At 35.9% G+C, this 17400-nt stretch overlaps 2 protein-coding genes across 2 annotated transcripts in view; one reads left to right on the plus strand and one right to left on the minus strand.

Moving 5' to 3' along the window:
* Positions 1-9892, plus strand: part of LOC111061093 — a 29150-nt gene extending 19258 nt beyond the window's left edge. The window contains exons 5-7 of the mRNA XM_039440347.1: positions 1083-5722; positions 7582-7718; positions 9069-9892. Coding sequence (XP_039296281.1) covers positions 1083-4298 — 3216 coding nt within the window. The 3' untranslated portion in view covers positions 4299-5722; positions 7582-7718; positions 9069-9892. The remainder of the gene's footprint in view (positions 1-1082; positions 5723-7581; positions 7719-9068) is intronic.
* Positions 9893-12556: 2664 nt separating this feature from the next.
* Positions 12557-17400, minus strand: part of LOC111056394 (elongation of very long chain fatty acids protein 7) — a 26582-nt gene continuing 21738 nt past the window's right edge. The window contains 2 exon segments of the mRNA XM_039440348.1: positions 12557-13634; positions 15588-15723. Of these exon segments, the coding sequence (XP_039296282.1) occupies positions 13622-13634; positions 15588-15723 (149 nt within the window). The 3' untranslated portion in view covers positions 12557-13621.

Consider the following 17400-nt stretch of genomic DNA (forward strand, 5'->3'; position numbering starts at 1 on the left):
ACACAAAATGGGGTGATTTTTAGTGCGGGAGTTGCTGGTGTGAAGGGGTCTGTGAGGAATAGTGCGAATCAAAGTGGAGCAACTTTTGGTAGAGGTGTTGCTGGTGTGAGAGGATTCGTGAGGAATAGTGAGGAGCAAAATGGGGCAACTCTTAGTAAGACTAGTGATGATCTCATTGTAAACTGAACACAAGTTGAATAGAATTAAAATGTTGTCAAAAATCCACTTTAATAAATAAAAATAAATATTTTACAGGAGCATGCTTTGTTTGTGCTCACGCATCGTCAGCTCAAGTATTATTTTAAACAAATAGAATATTCGAGCATTTTATAAGTATTATTGAACACAAGTTATTATTCTTCGACTCATTAACAGTCATATGGATAGGAGTAACAATAATCGATGAGTACTCTCTCTGACAACAATCAAAGCCACCTTTACACCAGAGTTGTCAACAGAATGTTGTTCAGAAATAGTTTTCTTCATAACAATTGTCAATTTCTCTGTAGAAAAAAGTATAATGTTTCTGTTCTATTTTTAATGGATTGGCAACAAATTTTTGGAATTTGTTGACATCTCAACTCTGGTGGGTGCATGGCTTTATATTTGAAGTGGATGAAGGATACTCTTCAAGTCTGATCAGCATGAAAATAATGATTTTTTTACTAGTATATTGAACACACTCAACTGTTCTTTAGGAACTTTATGTTACCTCATCACAGGTAAAACTTGTCAAGCAATAGTTGGTGATAGTTGGTGGAGGGTAGTTTTCCCTTTTTTCATTAATTCTGTTAAAAAATCTGATGTATATTTCTTATTTTATTTTTGCATTTTGTATTAGTTTTCTTTCATTTTTTACTTGAAATCTTTGAAGTGTAATATTTATTTTGTCTAAGTTTATTTATCTTTTGTAACTCATTTTTTTCCTGTAACTGGGCACCTGCCGAAAAACCTTTGGGTTTGGCAGGACCCTCAAGTGTTTGTATTTTGAATAAAAAATTTTGATTTGATTTGATTTAGGATACACATGTTTGTATTGATTTTCCAAAGATTTTCAATAGTTTTCTCTGAATTTTCTACAGGTGAACCGCGTCAAACAAGAGCAACAACACAGCAACTTCCCGCGTCAGGCGTCACAGCGTAGCATCACAACACCAGCAGTGGCTGTCGTCACCTCAACAAGCACCACCACTAGCATCAGATCAGGAGCAACTAAAAAAGGGCAACTACACACTGGCAACGACAACTTGGGGCCACTACACATTGGCAACGAGGGGCCCTTACACACTCGCAGCGAGACTTTCCTCGGTAGCAGTGTGACGTCATCTTCGTCAGAACTGTTGCCTGGAAACAATGAGACTGCGCATGCTCAGTCAGCAGAATATGAAGACTATCAGGAGGGGGATGTAGGGGCGGATCCCTTCTTCCAGGATGTGCCCAAGATTGGGAGGAATAGGCGTGATGTGGAGGGTGTCGTAAGGGATAGTAGGATACAGGAAGGAGCAACTTTTGGTGGAAAAGTTGCTCGTGTGAAAGGGTCCGTGAGGGATAGTGAGAAAGAAAAAGGAGCAACTTCTAGTGGAGGAGTTGCTGGTGTAAAGGGGTCTATAAGGGATAGTGAGAAAGAAAACGGAGCAACTTCTAGTGGAGGAGTTGCTGGTGTGAAGGGGTCTATAAGGGATAGTGAGACACAAAATGGGGTGATTTTTAGTGCGGGAGTTGCTGGTGTGAAGGGGTCTGTGAGGAATAGTGCGAATCAAAGTGGAGCAACTTTTGGTAGAGGTGTTGCTGGTGTGAGAGGATTCGTGAGGAATAGTGAGGAGCAAAATGGGGCAACTCTTGGTAGAGGTGTTGCTAGTGTGAAAGATAGCAAGAATCAAACTAGAGAATCTTTGACAGGATATGACGATAAGAAGAAGGAGGAATTTAAAACTTTGAACAAAAACAACAGAAAGAATCTGAAAACTAAGGATCATAGTAGAAAAAATACTAAAATAAGTGAGACAAGTGGTAAAGTAGGCATGAAAGATAATAAAAACTTAAAGAAAAAATATAGTATTGATGATAGAATTATGTTAGCTGATAGCAAATCTTACAATAAACAGGACATAAATGTGAAAAATGTAGATGATAGTAAATTTATAGTTAAAAATAGTGAAGAAACTCAACCTAGTGATTCAGTGTTGAATAGTAACCATGAACAGAAAATTGTTAGTTTAGTTAGTGATAGTTTAGGTAGTGAAAATATTTATACAACTAGAAAAATAGTAAAACGGGAAGCTAGATATGTACAGCGTGACGATGATGATAGATATGAAAGTGAAGAAGAGGAAGAAGATGATGATAATCGTGTGGGGAAGAGGAAGAATACAAGTGGTAGAGGGAAAAATGTGAGGAAAGTTAGTGAAAATAGAAGAAAACCTGGTAAAAGTGGGGGTGGATCTAAGAAGAATGATAAGAGTAATAGAAAGGTTGAAACAGGAAGGAGGGATAAAGATAGAAGTCGGGAATCACTGGAGACAGGAAGTGAGGAGGAGAGTGTAGAGAGAAGTAGAGAAGAAGTGGAAGAAAGTGAAGAAGAAGAAGAGGTGAAGAAGGTGGTGAATAAAAAGGGTAACAAAGTTAGTAAACCTGTGAGAAAACCTAGCCCTCCTACAACAACCCCAAAACCTGTGAAAACTACAACAAAACCCCAGGAAACTACGATGAAAAAGATACCATTAGATAACAATGAGTTCACAGATATCATTGATAAAGTGGAGGGAACTATATCAGCAAAAGTTGTGGACATAGAACAGACTCAACCTCACAAGAACAAAGATAACCTTCAGTTGTCACCTGAAGAACGTAAGTACTACACTGAAGTTTCATCTGTTATGAGCAAGTACATCCCTCCAACAATTGAGAGCGAGATATCAGGAGAGGGTGAATCCACCCCTAATATGTCTGCCAGGGATAAACAGAGGCTGAGCATGTTTGTGACATCGAAAGAAAAGAGAAAGAAGAAGAAAAATGTGCCAACCTACGTGATAAGGAACAAGAGACAGGTGGAGAAAGAGAAAAAACAGTACGAGGTTTCAGAAATTGTGGATGAGCCCACGACCGCTGAGCCATCTGCTAGGAGGCTGATCAATCAGTACAGGACTAGCGGTGTCGTGCCTTCACAGCTGATATCGGAACTGATACAGAGGATGGATCTGAGTTCCAGGGAGCAGGGAACTGTTCCAAATCTGAGAGAACCAGGAACTGGTTCCAGGAGAGAACTTGGGGGACAAGTGAGCTCCAGGGAACAGGTATCTGTTCCAAATCTGAGGGAACAGGTTCCAGTAACTGGTTCTAGGAGACAAGGTAGAGTTAGAGCTTCATCCCCTCGTAGAAAGGTTGAAAAAGTTGAGGTTTCGGATGATATGGGGGAAATAAGTGATCCCAACACACAGAGTCTACGAGATGTGATATCTAATGGAGGACATCATAGGATGGTTCTACAGAAAGGTTCCGGTAGGTTTAGAGGTCAAACTGAGGGTTCAAGGTCAAGTGATCAAGGAAAAACTTTGTTGTCCGATGGAAATCCTCTTGAAGAAGTGGGCTCAAGTACTCTAGAAAGGTCAACAACTTTGTCAGATATTGGAGGTGTTGATTCCAGATCAAGTAGTCAAGGGAAAACAGCTGTGACTAATAGAGCTGTACTCGATGAGGAAAACTCACATCATAATCCTGGAAAAATAGAGTTGAAATCCAAACCAGTTCCGTTGTCATCTAGTGAAGAAAGTATAGAAAAGGATGACAGTGATTCAAGCATGGATTACAGTCTAGAAAAGGAAGAAAGTAACCCTAGGACAGTCTCTCTCTTGAAAAATGGAGAGAGAAGGCAAGATTCTTATGCAGTGAGTGAGGAGGATGTTGGAGATGAGAAACCATCTACAAATCTGCCTTTCCTGTATCAGGATCAGATAGGCAGAGCTAATACTGGAGATGAAAGATTCAGTGATTATGATAGTGGGCTAGGTTTGGCAGTTTCTGTTGATGGCGAGGTTCCTAGAGGAAATCTGAATGACAGAGTTAGCAATTTCCATAAAAAGTTGGTGATTTTCACTGCTCCAAATCCAGGAAGTGATATTGGATCTAGTGAAAACTCAAATAAGAGGATCAGTAATTCTGGTACAGGATCACTCTCTACAGTAGCTGATGATGTACCTAGAGGAAATTTGAACGACAGGATCAGTAACTTCCATAGAGGATCAACATCATCAACTTCTAGAGAAAATTTTGCAATTGGGGACAAATGGGAGACATTATGAACCCTCAAGAGCAACTAATCCTACAAGAGTCAACCCAGATGGGAATTTAGAGTCAAATAGAGTCAGAAACAGACCTACTGGTTCCCTCAGACAACCAACAAATATAGGAGAAACTGATTCAGAGTCGGAACCCAGAGTGACTCCAGTCCCTAGAAGGAGACGTCCCACATCCAGAGTAAATTCTGAGGAACCAGTTGAAACCAGTTCTGAATCTAGTAGAAGTACAGGAGTGAGGAGACGACGTCCTATATCTAGGAGTAGGGAAAATTTGGAGGGAAATATTCCCCAACCTGCTACAATATCCAGAGGTAGGGGGAATTTAGAAGAAAAAATCCCTCAAACTGGTGGTGGATTGAGCTCTAGGCAGCCTCAAAGACCCAGGAGTCGGGGAAATTCGAATTTGTCTGTTGGTAACACTGAAGGGAGATCAGGTGGACGTACATCTCAAGTAGAGGATAGTTCTAGGCCAATTCCAGGAGGTTCTAGAGCTAGGCCATCCATAGAGAATTCTAGATCAGCTCTAGACAGCTCTAGATCGACTCCAGATAGTTTTAGACCGATTTCTCAAGCATCTAGATCACCTGCAGAGAATTCTAGACCAATTCTAGACAGTGCAAGATCGACTTCTGATAGTTTTAGACCGATTCCTCAAGGGCCTAGATTACCTTTAGCTAATTCTAAACCAATTCTGGACAGTGCAAGATCGGCTCCAGATAGTACTAGAACAATACCAGAGAGCTCTAGATTGATACCAGACAACACTTGGATTCCAGACAGTTCTAGATCAGTTGTGGAGAGTTCTAGATTGGTTCCACAAACTTCTAGTAATCTGGAGGGTTCTAGATCGATCGCAGACAGTTCAAGAAATCTGGAAGGTTCTAGGACTTTTCCAGAGAGTTCCAGATCGATCGCAGACAGTTCAAGAAATCTGGAAGGTTCTAAGACGTTTCCAGAGAGTTCAAGATCGATCACAGACAGTTCTAGAAATGTAGAAGGTTCTAGAACGTTTCCAGAGAGTTCTAGAACAGGTCCGGGGAGTCTTAAATCAGTTACCAGTCGTAGAAAACCTTCAAATATCGGATTAGAACAAGAAAACGTTGGCAATTTTGAAGAAAATGGAAAACCAGCTGCAAATACTCAACAAAGTCCAAGAGGAAACAGACAGAGATCGAGGTCTAGACAACCATCTCTCTCTATTCCCAAGGCATCAACCACTGAAGCGACAATCAGGAAGGGAGAGAGGAGAAAGAGAAGGGGGAAGAAGAGAAAGAATCTTATGACAGTCAGGCGAAAAAACTGCACAGTCAGCTGTTTCCTGGCGAGAACTTCTCATGCGAGGGAAAAATCAAAGGAGGATTCTACGCTGACATCGAGAGTGACTGCCGAGGATTCTTTATCTGCTCGCAGGGAGAAATCAATGGACCGTGAGTATATTATAAAATTATCAAAATATGAATTATTTTATTATAATCTATTTCTTATTATACTATAGTTTATTTATGAAATAGAATTATAATACCCTTTGAAATGAATAAAATAATAGATTAAGAATTCAAATGATAACAACCAGTTTCAGTGTTCACACCATCGTCAGTCAGTTTTTGTGAACACTGAAACTTTTTGTGTAGTTGAGAAGTTGATATTGTTGTGATTATTCATATTGGATGAGAAAGACTAAGAAATTGTCAAAAACCACAGATTTATTTATGCTTAGAAAGACCGGTTCCGGTTATACAATAAATCTGTGGTTTTTTGACAATTTCTTAGTCTTTTTCATTCAACACTGGAACTAGTTGTTATAATTTGTGTCACTAATCTATTATCTTATTAATTCCAAAGCGTACTATAATTCTATTTTATGAACGAAAGAAAGTGGCCCTGGATTGATACATTTCAAGCAGATATGGAACTACCAAGAATTGTATACTAGAGTTATTATGATACTAGTATTTATGAACTGCAATGAGTGTAATATTGTTATTTGTTACCTTTAACAATGTTGGTCAATCACAGACAAGCTGCCATTTCGTTGAAATGGAAGTCAACCAATGATAACCTAAATGCTTCTCTGGATTCGATGGCTCTTAAAAGTGTGTATTCCACCCTGTTTCACTCCCTTCTGAACTATGGAATTATTTTTTGGGGTAATTCTAGCAGTGTAGTGGAGGTGTTTAGACTACAGAAGTGGTCATTGAGGGTGATGATAGGAGAGTCAATCCGAACTAGTTGTAGGCCCTACTTCAAAAAACTTGAAATTCTCCCACTCCCTAGCCTACATATCTTATCCTATCCTATATATTCTGGAAACAATCTGCTTTTTGAAAAAACACATAAATGAATTTGATACAGGAGAGGTATAAGGTTTGAGAAGATAGATAACATGTTGCTGTTTGATTAATGACAAATTGACTTATCCTTATATCCCTTCTACAGGTGGTCGGTGGATGAAATAATAAATAAAGATATCACAGCATTCCAATATTAATGCTCTAGGTAATCAAACCTATTCGGATTGATTACTTATCAGTCAAAACTATTTCAGATTAGTTTCAATAGTACAATGATTAGTGAGTATACAATGTATAATAATAATTAGTGAGTACAATGATTATGAATGTACAATATGTATACGATTTAATAGGTACTCACCAAGTTGGTACGTGCATTTGAAAAGGGAAATTAATTTGATTCCATTAGTCCGTCTGAAGTGAAAATTTATGGCATACTGTGAGTTTAGTTACAAATTTTCACACACATCGATCTTTGGACGTACGATTTTTTGCCGTCCTTATAGATTGTACCAGATTCAACATAACTTGGCAAACAGAGTATGATAATTATGTATCTAAAGGTGCGTACAGATATACGCGCCGCGAACATGAGCAATTCACTTTCAATCAGCTGTTTATATCTGTATTTTTACAGAAACGGTAAGATACAGATATAAAAAGCTTGGCATCAGCTGATTAAAAGTGAATCGCTCATGTTCGCGGCGCGTAAATCTGTACGCACCTTTAACGTATCATGTATTTGCCAAGTTCCATTCAATCTGGTGGAATTTAAAAGGTCAACAGAATAATGGTGAGTTCTTAAATTGATGTCTGTAAAACTGGTTTAATAGACCACCAGTTTTATCTAGCGGTCTGTTTTAAGTATTATTACGTACAGTATGAACTATTTATAACGGACCGTAAGAAATTTGTTTACATTATTACCACATATCAATGAATAGTACAGAAAAAAACACGTTATCAAACAATAATCCATGAATTTTGATTTTCAGATTGCTCAAATCTCATTTCTGGTGCGGAGAAGCGACCAAGTTCAACCAGAGATCGCGGACTTGCCAGGCTGACTACTTAGTAGAATGCTCAATTTCCACCAGATACTTCGGACTTAATAACGACTTCGCTGTGCCAAGTAAGTACTTAATTAACAAAAAATAGTGATGGACTCAAAATATCCATGAAGATTAAGGTAATGAACCGACTTTCTGTGTAGTTGAGAAGTTGATATTGTGTTAATTATTCATATTGAATGAAAAAGATTAAGAAATTGTCAGAAAACCACAGATTTATTGATAGAGAATCTCTGTTCAACAGAGATTGACAATGGTATAATAACCAAAACCGTCTTTCTAAGTATCAGTGAATCTGTGGTTTTATTGACAATTTCTTAGTCTTTTTCATTCAGTAATGAACCGACTTGGACGGAGCAAAACGTCTATATCAGTAGATGAAAGACTTGAAGAGGGCTTCAAAATAGACTTGAAATATAATAGTCTATGATGAAGATTCATAATAGATTTGAAAATATGGAGATTATGGGAATGGAACGAGTTGACACTTGGACGGAATATCAGTGTTGCCAAATTGTGCGAAACTCTATTTTTTAATGTAAGCCCACATGACTCAATATGTTCAATTTGACAACATAGTCGATGCAAAATTGTCAATTTGAATGTGTCCAAGTCTAAAATTATTTTATTCGGAGTATAGATGATAACATTTCTTATAATTCATGTAAAATTACATAAGCTGGCTTGTAGACAAATTCATAGTGACTGAAAAATAGCTTACTATTAATTCAATAAGTTTCACATAGTATGAACTTTGAAAACATTGAATTTTGTTATGCTCTTTTGTGAGTAATATTGTGATATCTTGAATGCAAATGATTTGATATTGTCAAAACAACTAATTTATCAAAAAAGTTTGAGACACTAGTTTCAATAATAATTGTTAAATTTTTAAGCTTTCAGTGCCGGATACACAAAAGCCGGTTAAATTTTAAAAGACGGCTTCTCTGCTTGGTTCTCGTGGAGTTGATCACGGTTAAAATTTAACCGGCTTTTGTGCAACCGGGCCTTAGTCTACTAGAGATTGGTGTGATAATGGAGAGACAATAATTAATTTCGTATCTAGTAGACTAAAAACCGGCTTTGAGCAGCAGAGAAAATTATTCCACAGTATGGGTGAACCGCTACGATTGGTCAATAGCTGTCGACCAATGACAGTTAAGCTCTACTGTATCAGTTCTCTCGACCAATGACAGTGGAGCTCAACAGACCAGATGTATCCAACCAAAATCAATCAAACTCTGACGCTGTAAAGTTTTGTTATCCAACAAAACTTATGAATAAAATACTTTCATCAAATCGAATCAAATAATTTTATTGTAGACTGCTCTTGAGATCGTCAAGAGTATTTACAACACAGTCCTAATATAATGTTCCTCTGCTCTAAAACTTTTTGTTCTACTTTGTTCCAGCTGAAGAAACAAACACGTTTGAACCACTAAAAGTTGCCTGAAATCAACGAATCGACTAGAACTAACTACGAAAAACTACGAAATCCATGAAGAACTTCAGTTTAGTACGCTACTAACTGTGATCTTTGCATCTTTAGAATACTCTTTTCTTGTGAAAATCTTAGGAAATCTTTTGAAATCTTGTCTTGAAGTCTTGAATTTTATAACAATAACGCATCTTACTTTCTCCTATTATTATATTATATCTCTGTCTCACAACAGATGACTCCTGTTATAAAATACTCATTCAAGCTCTAGCGAAATTAAATGATGTATTTTTACTTCTTTTTGCTCTTAGGTAAGAACTTATTTCGGGTTCATACCTTGATGCTAATTCTTTCGAATTATATTTGATAATGGATCGTATTCATGAACGATTTTAAGAACTGTATCAACTGATCAAGCTTTGGTTTTCAGCAACCTTTTGAATTAGAATTGTTAAACTATAGTGAGGTCCACGTTATAATGGCAGTGGAGAAAGAGAGGAGATTCTCTGCCTTGTCACTGCCTTCGATATCTGATACCGGTAAATCTGATGTAATATGAACTGTCTATTCTTGTTCAAGGTAATCAATCATATTTCATTCGTCAAGGAAATAAATTTAGTTTGTTTTTCGGTAATTCTTCCAAATTATATATTTAATATGTTAATATTTCCTATTTCAGTTATGAAAATGTGAAATATTTCTCCATACTCAGTTTTAAAGCATCTAAATTTGAAAATCTACTCTGTAAAAATACTTGAGGACTGAAAATCTTGTGAATTGAAGAACTACAAGACTCAACCAAATCCGGACTATGTTTCATCTAAATTTGGGAGAGGAATAGCACAAGGTTATCTCATTTTTCCTCTCCCTATCATTTTTATAATGTACTTATTGTATAAATGAATGAATAAATTAATAAAATAACATCAAACCATTTCAATGTATTAAATAATTATATTAAACCATCTCAATGGTCAAATAATACATTTTTATGATGGATCATGAATATTTGGTTCAATAATTATATTTCTTCATTGTTGAAGAACGATCCTTCAACGTTGCGGAGCTAGAAAACGATAGCGCTATCTGCTTTGTCGAATGATAGACAAGGATAGCAACACCAATGTCAATCAAAAATTGCCATTATAACGTGGACCTCACTATAGCAACCAATTTAAATTCTTAAACTAGGTGCTACTAGGTCATCAATAATTGCAATTTGAATCGGTTTGCCAGAGTGTGAATTATTCGAAAAATCGTTTCTAAATATGACACTGAATTATAATATGACCTTGAATCTATTTCTATTTCCAAAATCTGTCGAAGTAATCAATTCATTGAAGTTACCTGTAGGCTTTATTGAAGAAAAACAACTAAAGTTAGACAATTTTTGTTACCAGATTATATTCTGTAAATTCATCCAATCTATAGAGAAATAATAGCATTATTGAATCAATTCTATAAATGATTACAATATAACAAACTGTTTTAATGTAATATAATCAACTGACGGATAGGGATTTGCCAATTCTGTAATGAATGTTTCTCAAAGTAAGTGCTGGTTGCACAAAAGCCGGTTAAATTTTAACCGTGATTAATTTCACGAGAACCAATCAGAGAAGGCGTTTTTGAAAAGACGGCTTCTCTGATTGGCTCTTTCGGAGTTGATCACGGTTAAAATTTAACCGGCTTTTGTGCAACCGGCCCTAAGTTTTTCATTAGATTTGACTTGTTCACAGTATTTATCAATAAGCTGAAAGTTTCTAGATAATTTATTCATCAATTTATGGGTGATTTTTTTTATGTGACTGACACAAAAATTGTTAAGACTTCAGGTATAACTGCCATACCCGTTGTATTCTTAAGGTGCGTACAGATATACGCGCCGCGAACATGAGCAATTCACTTTTAATCAGCTGACTATATCTGTATTTTTACAGAAACGGTCTTAGACCAGTTATAGAATAGACACGTTGGGAAGTCTAGCCTCTGAAGCCAACATCTACTGCAAAATCCACCCATCTTGACGTCACAACCAAGCTAACAACAATGCATTGTTCAACAACAATGTAAGTTAAACACCACAAACACTTACACAACAAACTCAAAAAGTTTTCTATAATTTTTTTACGATGCGTGACGTCACTGTTGTGACGTCAAGATGGGTGGATTTGGCTGTAGATGTTGGCTTCATCGACTTTCAGTATGAATATACAATGAGCCGTGTCTATTCTATAACTGGTCTAAGGATACAGATATAAAAAGCTTGGCATCAGCTGATTAAAAGTGAATTGCTCATGTTCGCGGCTCGTAAATCTGTACGCACCTTAACATGCTGTCAATTATGATACCTATATATTTCATAGGTATAGAACAATCATATTATGATAAGATTTTCGCGTTTAATGTTTATCCTAGCTATGAATAAAATGAAGCTTAAAATTTTGAAATAATATATTATGAAAATGGTATGATATGAGATTGAGATTTTAAAATGATATTATTAAGAAATTGAAGTAATATACGTATATATGAATGATAAATGTATGCTTGATGTACGATTTGGAAGCATGAATGTCGATCCATTTGTATTTTATGTATCTATGAGAATATTTTATGACAACTTTTGTTGATTATTTAGAATAAAATCTAATTTTGTACATTGCAGACCGGAAAAATTGTTTGTTTTTTCTTCAATAACTACTCCTTTCATCTCTTTAGTAGTTAGTTTTCAACAAGAATCAAATCAACATACTTCTCTCATCAATGATAGTCGATTTATTATAATAGTGGAGACCGTGAGAAATATATATTATTTGGAGTTTTATAACAATTTTCAGGTCCTATAATACAATGGAAAGTTATGGTACTCCGAGATAATCTTTATTTTCTACTATGATTCTATGGGAATTTAGGCATTCATTTATAAATACTGTAATAGTTATCTATATGCAATTGATAAAAGAAATTCAGTGAATGAAAGAGATGAAGTAGAAGTGGTAGTAGAAGTGGTAGAAGTAGTAGTGGAAGGAACAGGAGGAGAAGGTGATGGAGAAGGAGAAGAAGAAGAAGAAAAGGTGAGAGAGCAGAAAATAGTGAATACGAATGAAAGTATGAATGCTCCGCTCACTGTGGGCGTGTCATGTCTCGGCCAATCACAGCTTGCTTTCACCTTCCACTAGATCACCCAACTACCAATCAAACTGCTCCATTCTGCCACTACACCTCAAAGATTTAAATTTGCTAGAGATTGATAATGAGAAATAGAGAACAAATCATTAATACTTCAAGGCTTGATTGCTCAAAAGTCTGTTAAATTATAACTGTGGTCAAGTGACTCGAGAACAGAAAAGTGAAGGCTGTTTAGAAAAAAAGTTTCTTCGATTCCTCTGGAGAAGAAATCCTATCACTTAGTTTTCTCAAGCGTAAAGTGATTAGAATGGAAAATAAGGACATAGCATATAATATGTTTTCAAAGATTTTATTATAACAAAGGTAGGAACGTCGTATATAAACTAGATCTATAAACTAATTATAGCACTCATATAATTGGTTATTAAAAATAAGATATTCAAGTTAACCTGAAAGAATATAATAATATATTACCCTCTATATTATACTGTAATACATCATAACGCCAAATTATGTATTACAAAATACATAATGAAAAAACAAAACTCTGCAATCAACAATCAAAATTATTAAGGGCTGCTCACCATAGCACAATAACATACAAACAATTAAAAATATTTGAAATTACAATATAATAAAGTGATTAATCATAATCTTCAAGAAAACAGTGTATGATTTTTGATTCATCACATGAATTAATAGAAGTTCTAGAACAGCATGAAGCTTGAACTCCGTTAACAAACTCAAAAGAAACAATAATTAGGCTACCCAGATTATATATATCTAATCACGATACTAGTTGACTGTTTAAAATCTCCTGTCAACTTTAACCCTAGTCTATTTTAATCTTTGATTATTCTTACACTAATATCCACCACAGCCAGGGATTAATAGATGATTCCTATTTATTGCTTCCAGCTTTCTTGTCAATCGACTTTGACAATTTTAACTATATTTAAAATAATATTCAAACTAGAGACATTATAATATCATATAGGTCAATTTCAACTGTATTTAGAATGATATTCAAACTGGAGACATTATAATATCATCTTCAATTTCAACTGTATTTAAAATAATATTCAAACTAGAGACATTATAATATCATCGTCAATTTTAACTGTATTTAAGATAAAATTCAAACTGGAGACATCATAATATAATACACTATATATATGTAATATTTATGAAGAAGATTTTCAACCACAGCTTTAGAGGTTGGATTTTTTAGATTTTATTCCTTTTTGGCAGATTTCTGTTTGACTAGATAGGTTTTCCAGTAGAAATTCAAGAATAGGAACAGAAATGACGCCGTGTTGAAGACTGAGAAAACAGTGAAACTTCTGCTGACGTCACACGAATTCAAGAGCAGCATACCGTAGTAGGAGATTAGCACTACGAATTGCAACTGAAATAGGAATTGAACAAAATAGGATTACTTAATCAAACAAATGAATACTGTATAAAATTGAATATTCTTTGGGAATGAGCATAAGGATAACCTATATGATAAAGGAAACTCTGGCCCGGTTGCACAAAAGCTGATTGAATTTTAGTCGTGATTAATTTCACAAAAACCAATCAGATAAGGCTTTTTTATAATGAAGGCTTCTCTGATTGGTTCTCGTGAGATTAATCACGATTCGAAGAAGCCTTCTGTGAGTGATACCCGTGAAATTAATCACGATTGAAATTCAACCAGTACATAAATTTTAAAATTTGATAGATTATATTCATGAATGATATGTAATTATGGATTCCTCTCGATCAGAAGTCAACGAACTTTTGCGGTTTGCTTTTGAACTCATAGCCTACTCTGAATAAGCATTAGTGAAAGCAGTAATATCGCTCGAAGTAGAATAGAGTTCGGAACAACAATGAACTTTATTCGAAAAGGTGAAAAATGAAGAATAATAATCATTAAGGCTATGTACACATGGTAGCGTCGCACCGCGCGGTTTGAGACGCGAGTTTTGATCTAGTTCACTTGTTTTGTGTAGTGATTTTACAGCAACTCTGTTCAGTGTGCAGCCATGGAAATGAACAATTTTGACACAGAATTGTTTATAGAAGAAGTAAAAAGTCGACGTGTCATATGGGATATGGCGAGTCCTGATTACAAGAACAGAACAAGAACTTGATGCCAAGTCGTCTTTTACAATCTCCAACAACTCATCAAAAGATGAAATCGACATTCGCAAATAGTTAAAAAATTTGGGTTCGTATTTCCCCAAGTTATGGTAAAGTGTCACAAAAGCCCAATGTGTTAATCTATCGGTCAAAATAGGGTGAACCCAAAAGTTTCTTTGCCTTCGTTTTCTCGCTTTATATCTACGATACACAAGCCACATACATGTTACCTCTTCAACTTCCATTGCTAAACTGGAGGTGGACGCTGCGTATAAAACGCTCGCATGTGTACAACTGCAGAATTTTGGACGCGCGTCGCACCGCGCGGTGCGACGCTACCATGTGTACATAGCCTAAGATATCACATTGTGTTCCAAAATCGAATCAAATAAGAGAAGAATGAACTACAAATAGAAAATGGAGTGGTATTATATGTAATCGTATTTTAAGTCACAAGGACGGAAAGGGGCCTTTTGCAGTCGAGAATGATGTTTCTAGTCGAGGCATTAGCCGAGACTAGAATTCATTCGAGCACTGTAAAAGACATTGTAACTTAAACTATTTTTTGTCATAATAGGCCGTGAAAGAATAATTGAGAAACAGAAAACATTACCTGCTTGTGCTGAAGTTACTACATGCATTCTATAAACATAACCTAGTTTACAAATTCCCAATCAGGAATTTTTCGGAAGTTGACAAAACTTCCACCTGGAGCGCTGAAGGTGGTTTTTTGTAGCAGTTTAGCTGTTCATATTTCGGAACTGGGAAACATACTTGACTGTAGAGGAAACAACGTTTCATTACAGTAGAGTATGCTGTAATGAGAATCATATGTTTATCTGTTCTGCAAACAGCTGTTTACCGGCTCGATTTCATGCATGGAAAGCAGCTGAGATTGAATGACTTAGACTCAACTCACACTTACGCGTTACGCGACTCAGGTCGAGAAGAGACTGGACTCTAGTGGAGAGCATGTGTTTGCAAATGGTGACACTCAGACCAGTCGATTCTAGTCTCCGCGACGTCACCATTTGAAAACACATGCTCTCAACTAGAGTCGAGTCTCTTCTCGACCTGAGTCGCGTAAGTGTGAGTTGAGCCTACGAGTGATGGATATTTAGATTAGAGATTTATGTATATTGATTATTTTATTGAGAGAATATGGATTTTCAAAGACTTTTTAACATTGATTAAAAATAATCATAGCTTTATTGGTTGATATTGAACCTACCATTGTAAACTGGTCAAATACTTCTTCCACCACAAGTACTTCTGAACGGCTGGTCCCATAGCTGATAGCATATAGTAGAAATACATTATAGCATGTACCACTGAGTTCATTATGCCAATCAACATAATCTGTTCATCTGAAAAATAAATCATTCAAAAATTATTGAATATTTCAATTAATGCTAAAGATAATTAATATTATTGAAGGACATAGGAATCTAGAACATGGAATACTGATTTGAAATAGAGGATGTAGAGCTGAATTATCAATAGTATCAGTCAACGTGAGAATATTAAACCAATATGTTCTAATGGGTCTATTCATACTCGCTTAGCCGTGTTGAGTGTAAACAGTCTCATAAGAACTCATTGGAATAATATTTTCACTTTACTGGATAAGTACACTACTTCGGATATATGGGAATATAGCATTTGAAGATTGAGATTAAAAATTGGTGAGACTATACACTGAAGATGATATGAATAATATCATAGAGAAGCAATAGCATAAGTAGATATACCATGGTATAGGGCGTTTATGTCGCAACTTTTACTGTTATCTCAAGCCGATTACTGTCGATTATTGTTGATTTTTACTGTTTTGACCGAGTAAGAGTGTATGAACGGCACAATATGAGAGACTACCAGCGTCACACAGCTTCACGGGAAAGAACTACGTGGGCTATCGGCTTGAGATAACAGTAAAAGTTGCGTCATAAACGCCCTATACCATGGGATATCTACTTATGCTATTGTTTCTCTATGATAATATGTATAAGAGTTTTACACAAGAGAATAATTATGTTTAATCGATTATTTCTTACTCATTTGAAGGACACAGGGGAAAAACGATCAAAGTTACAAAATCTTCTTCTTCTTATCCTTTTTCTTATTCTTCTTCTTCATCTCCTTCTCCATCTTCTCCTTCTAAGCTGAGAATATTGTTCGTTTTTCCCCTGTGCTCTTTATTTTACTTCTTGCTCTTGCGTATTGATGGTTAGCAGCTGTAGTATGAATGCTCTCCCTCACCCAATGGGCGTGTCTTGTCTCGGCCAATCACAGCCTGCTTACAACTTTCACTCTATCACCCAACTACCAATCGTTTGGCTCCATCTATACGGTTTATTCTGTAACTTAATTTCAAGATACTCAACGTTAGTAGACAAAAGGTTGATCACTCACAGGTGTATGATTCAAAGTGGTGGGGGAACGCCAGCGTGACGTCACGTGTAGTAAAAATGTTCTAGAGTAACCACACTGAGCATACAGTTTATTCACTGTATCTTCAAATATATCGTCGTATAATCTCCTCAAGATTGACCTAGAACTTTAAAATTCTCCATACTTATAGCGAATGAATCACCGATTCTAATGATGTTGTTAAATATTTCAAGTTCATTCAACTTTTATGAATAAAATGAAGTTGAAAGTTTTTCATGATCTAAAAACGTGACACGAAAAAGTTAATAAGCTGGAAAAGCGTTAGTAGACAATGTTATACTATTATAATTTCAGATTAACCCTTAAAAAATCTTGATAAACCAATGCATCGCAATAACCGATCCCGATAAATCCGATGAATTTCATCATTGTAAATGCACTGAACACATGCTGGTATCGAGCAACGTTAGTAGACAGAAGGTTGATCACTCACAGGTGAAAGATTCGAAGTGGTGGGAAAACGCCAGCGTGACGTCACGTGTAGTAAAAAAGTGATAAAGTAACCACACTGAGCATACAGTTTTTCACTGTATCTTCAAATACATCGTCGTTTAATCCCCTCAAGATTGACCTACAACTTGAAAATTCTCCAT

The sequence above is a fragment of the Nilaparvata lugens genome, chromosome 13 (assembly GCF_014356525.2).
Source record: "Nilaparvata lugens isolate BPH chromosome 13, ASM1435652v1, whole genome shotgun sequence".
Taxonomy (NCBI): domain Eukaryota; kingdom Metazoa; phylum Arthropoda; class Insecta; order Hemiptera; family Delphacidae; genus Nilaparvata; species Nilaparvata lugens.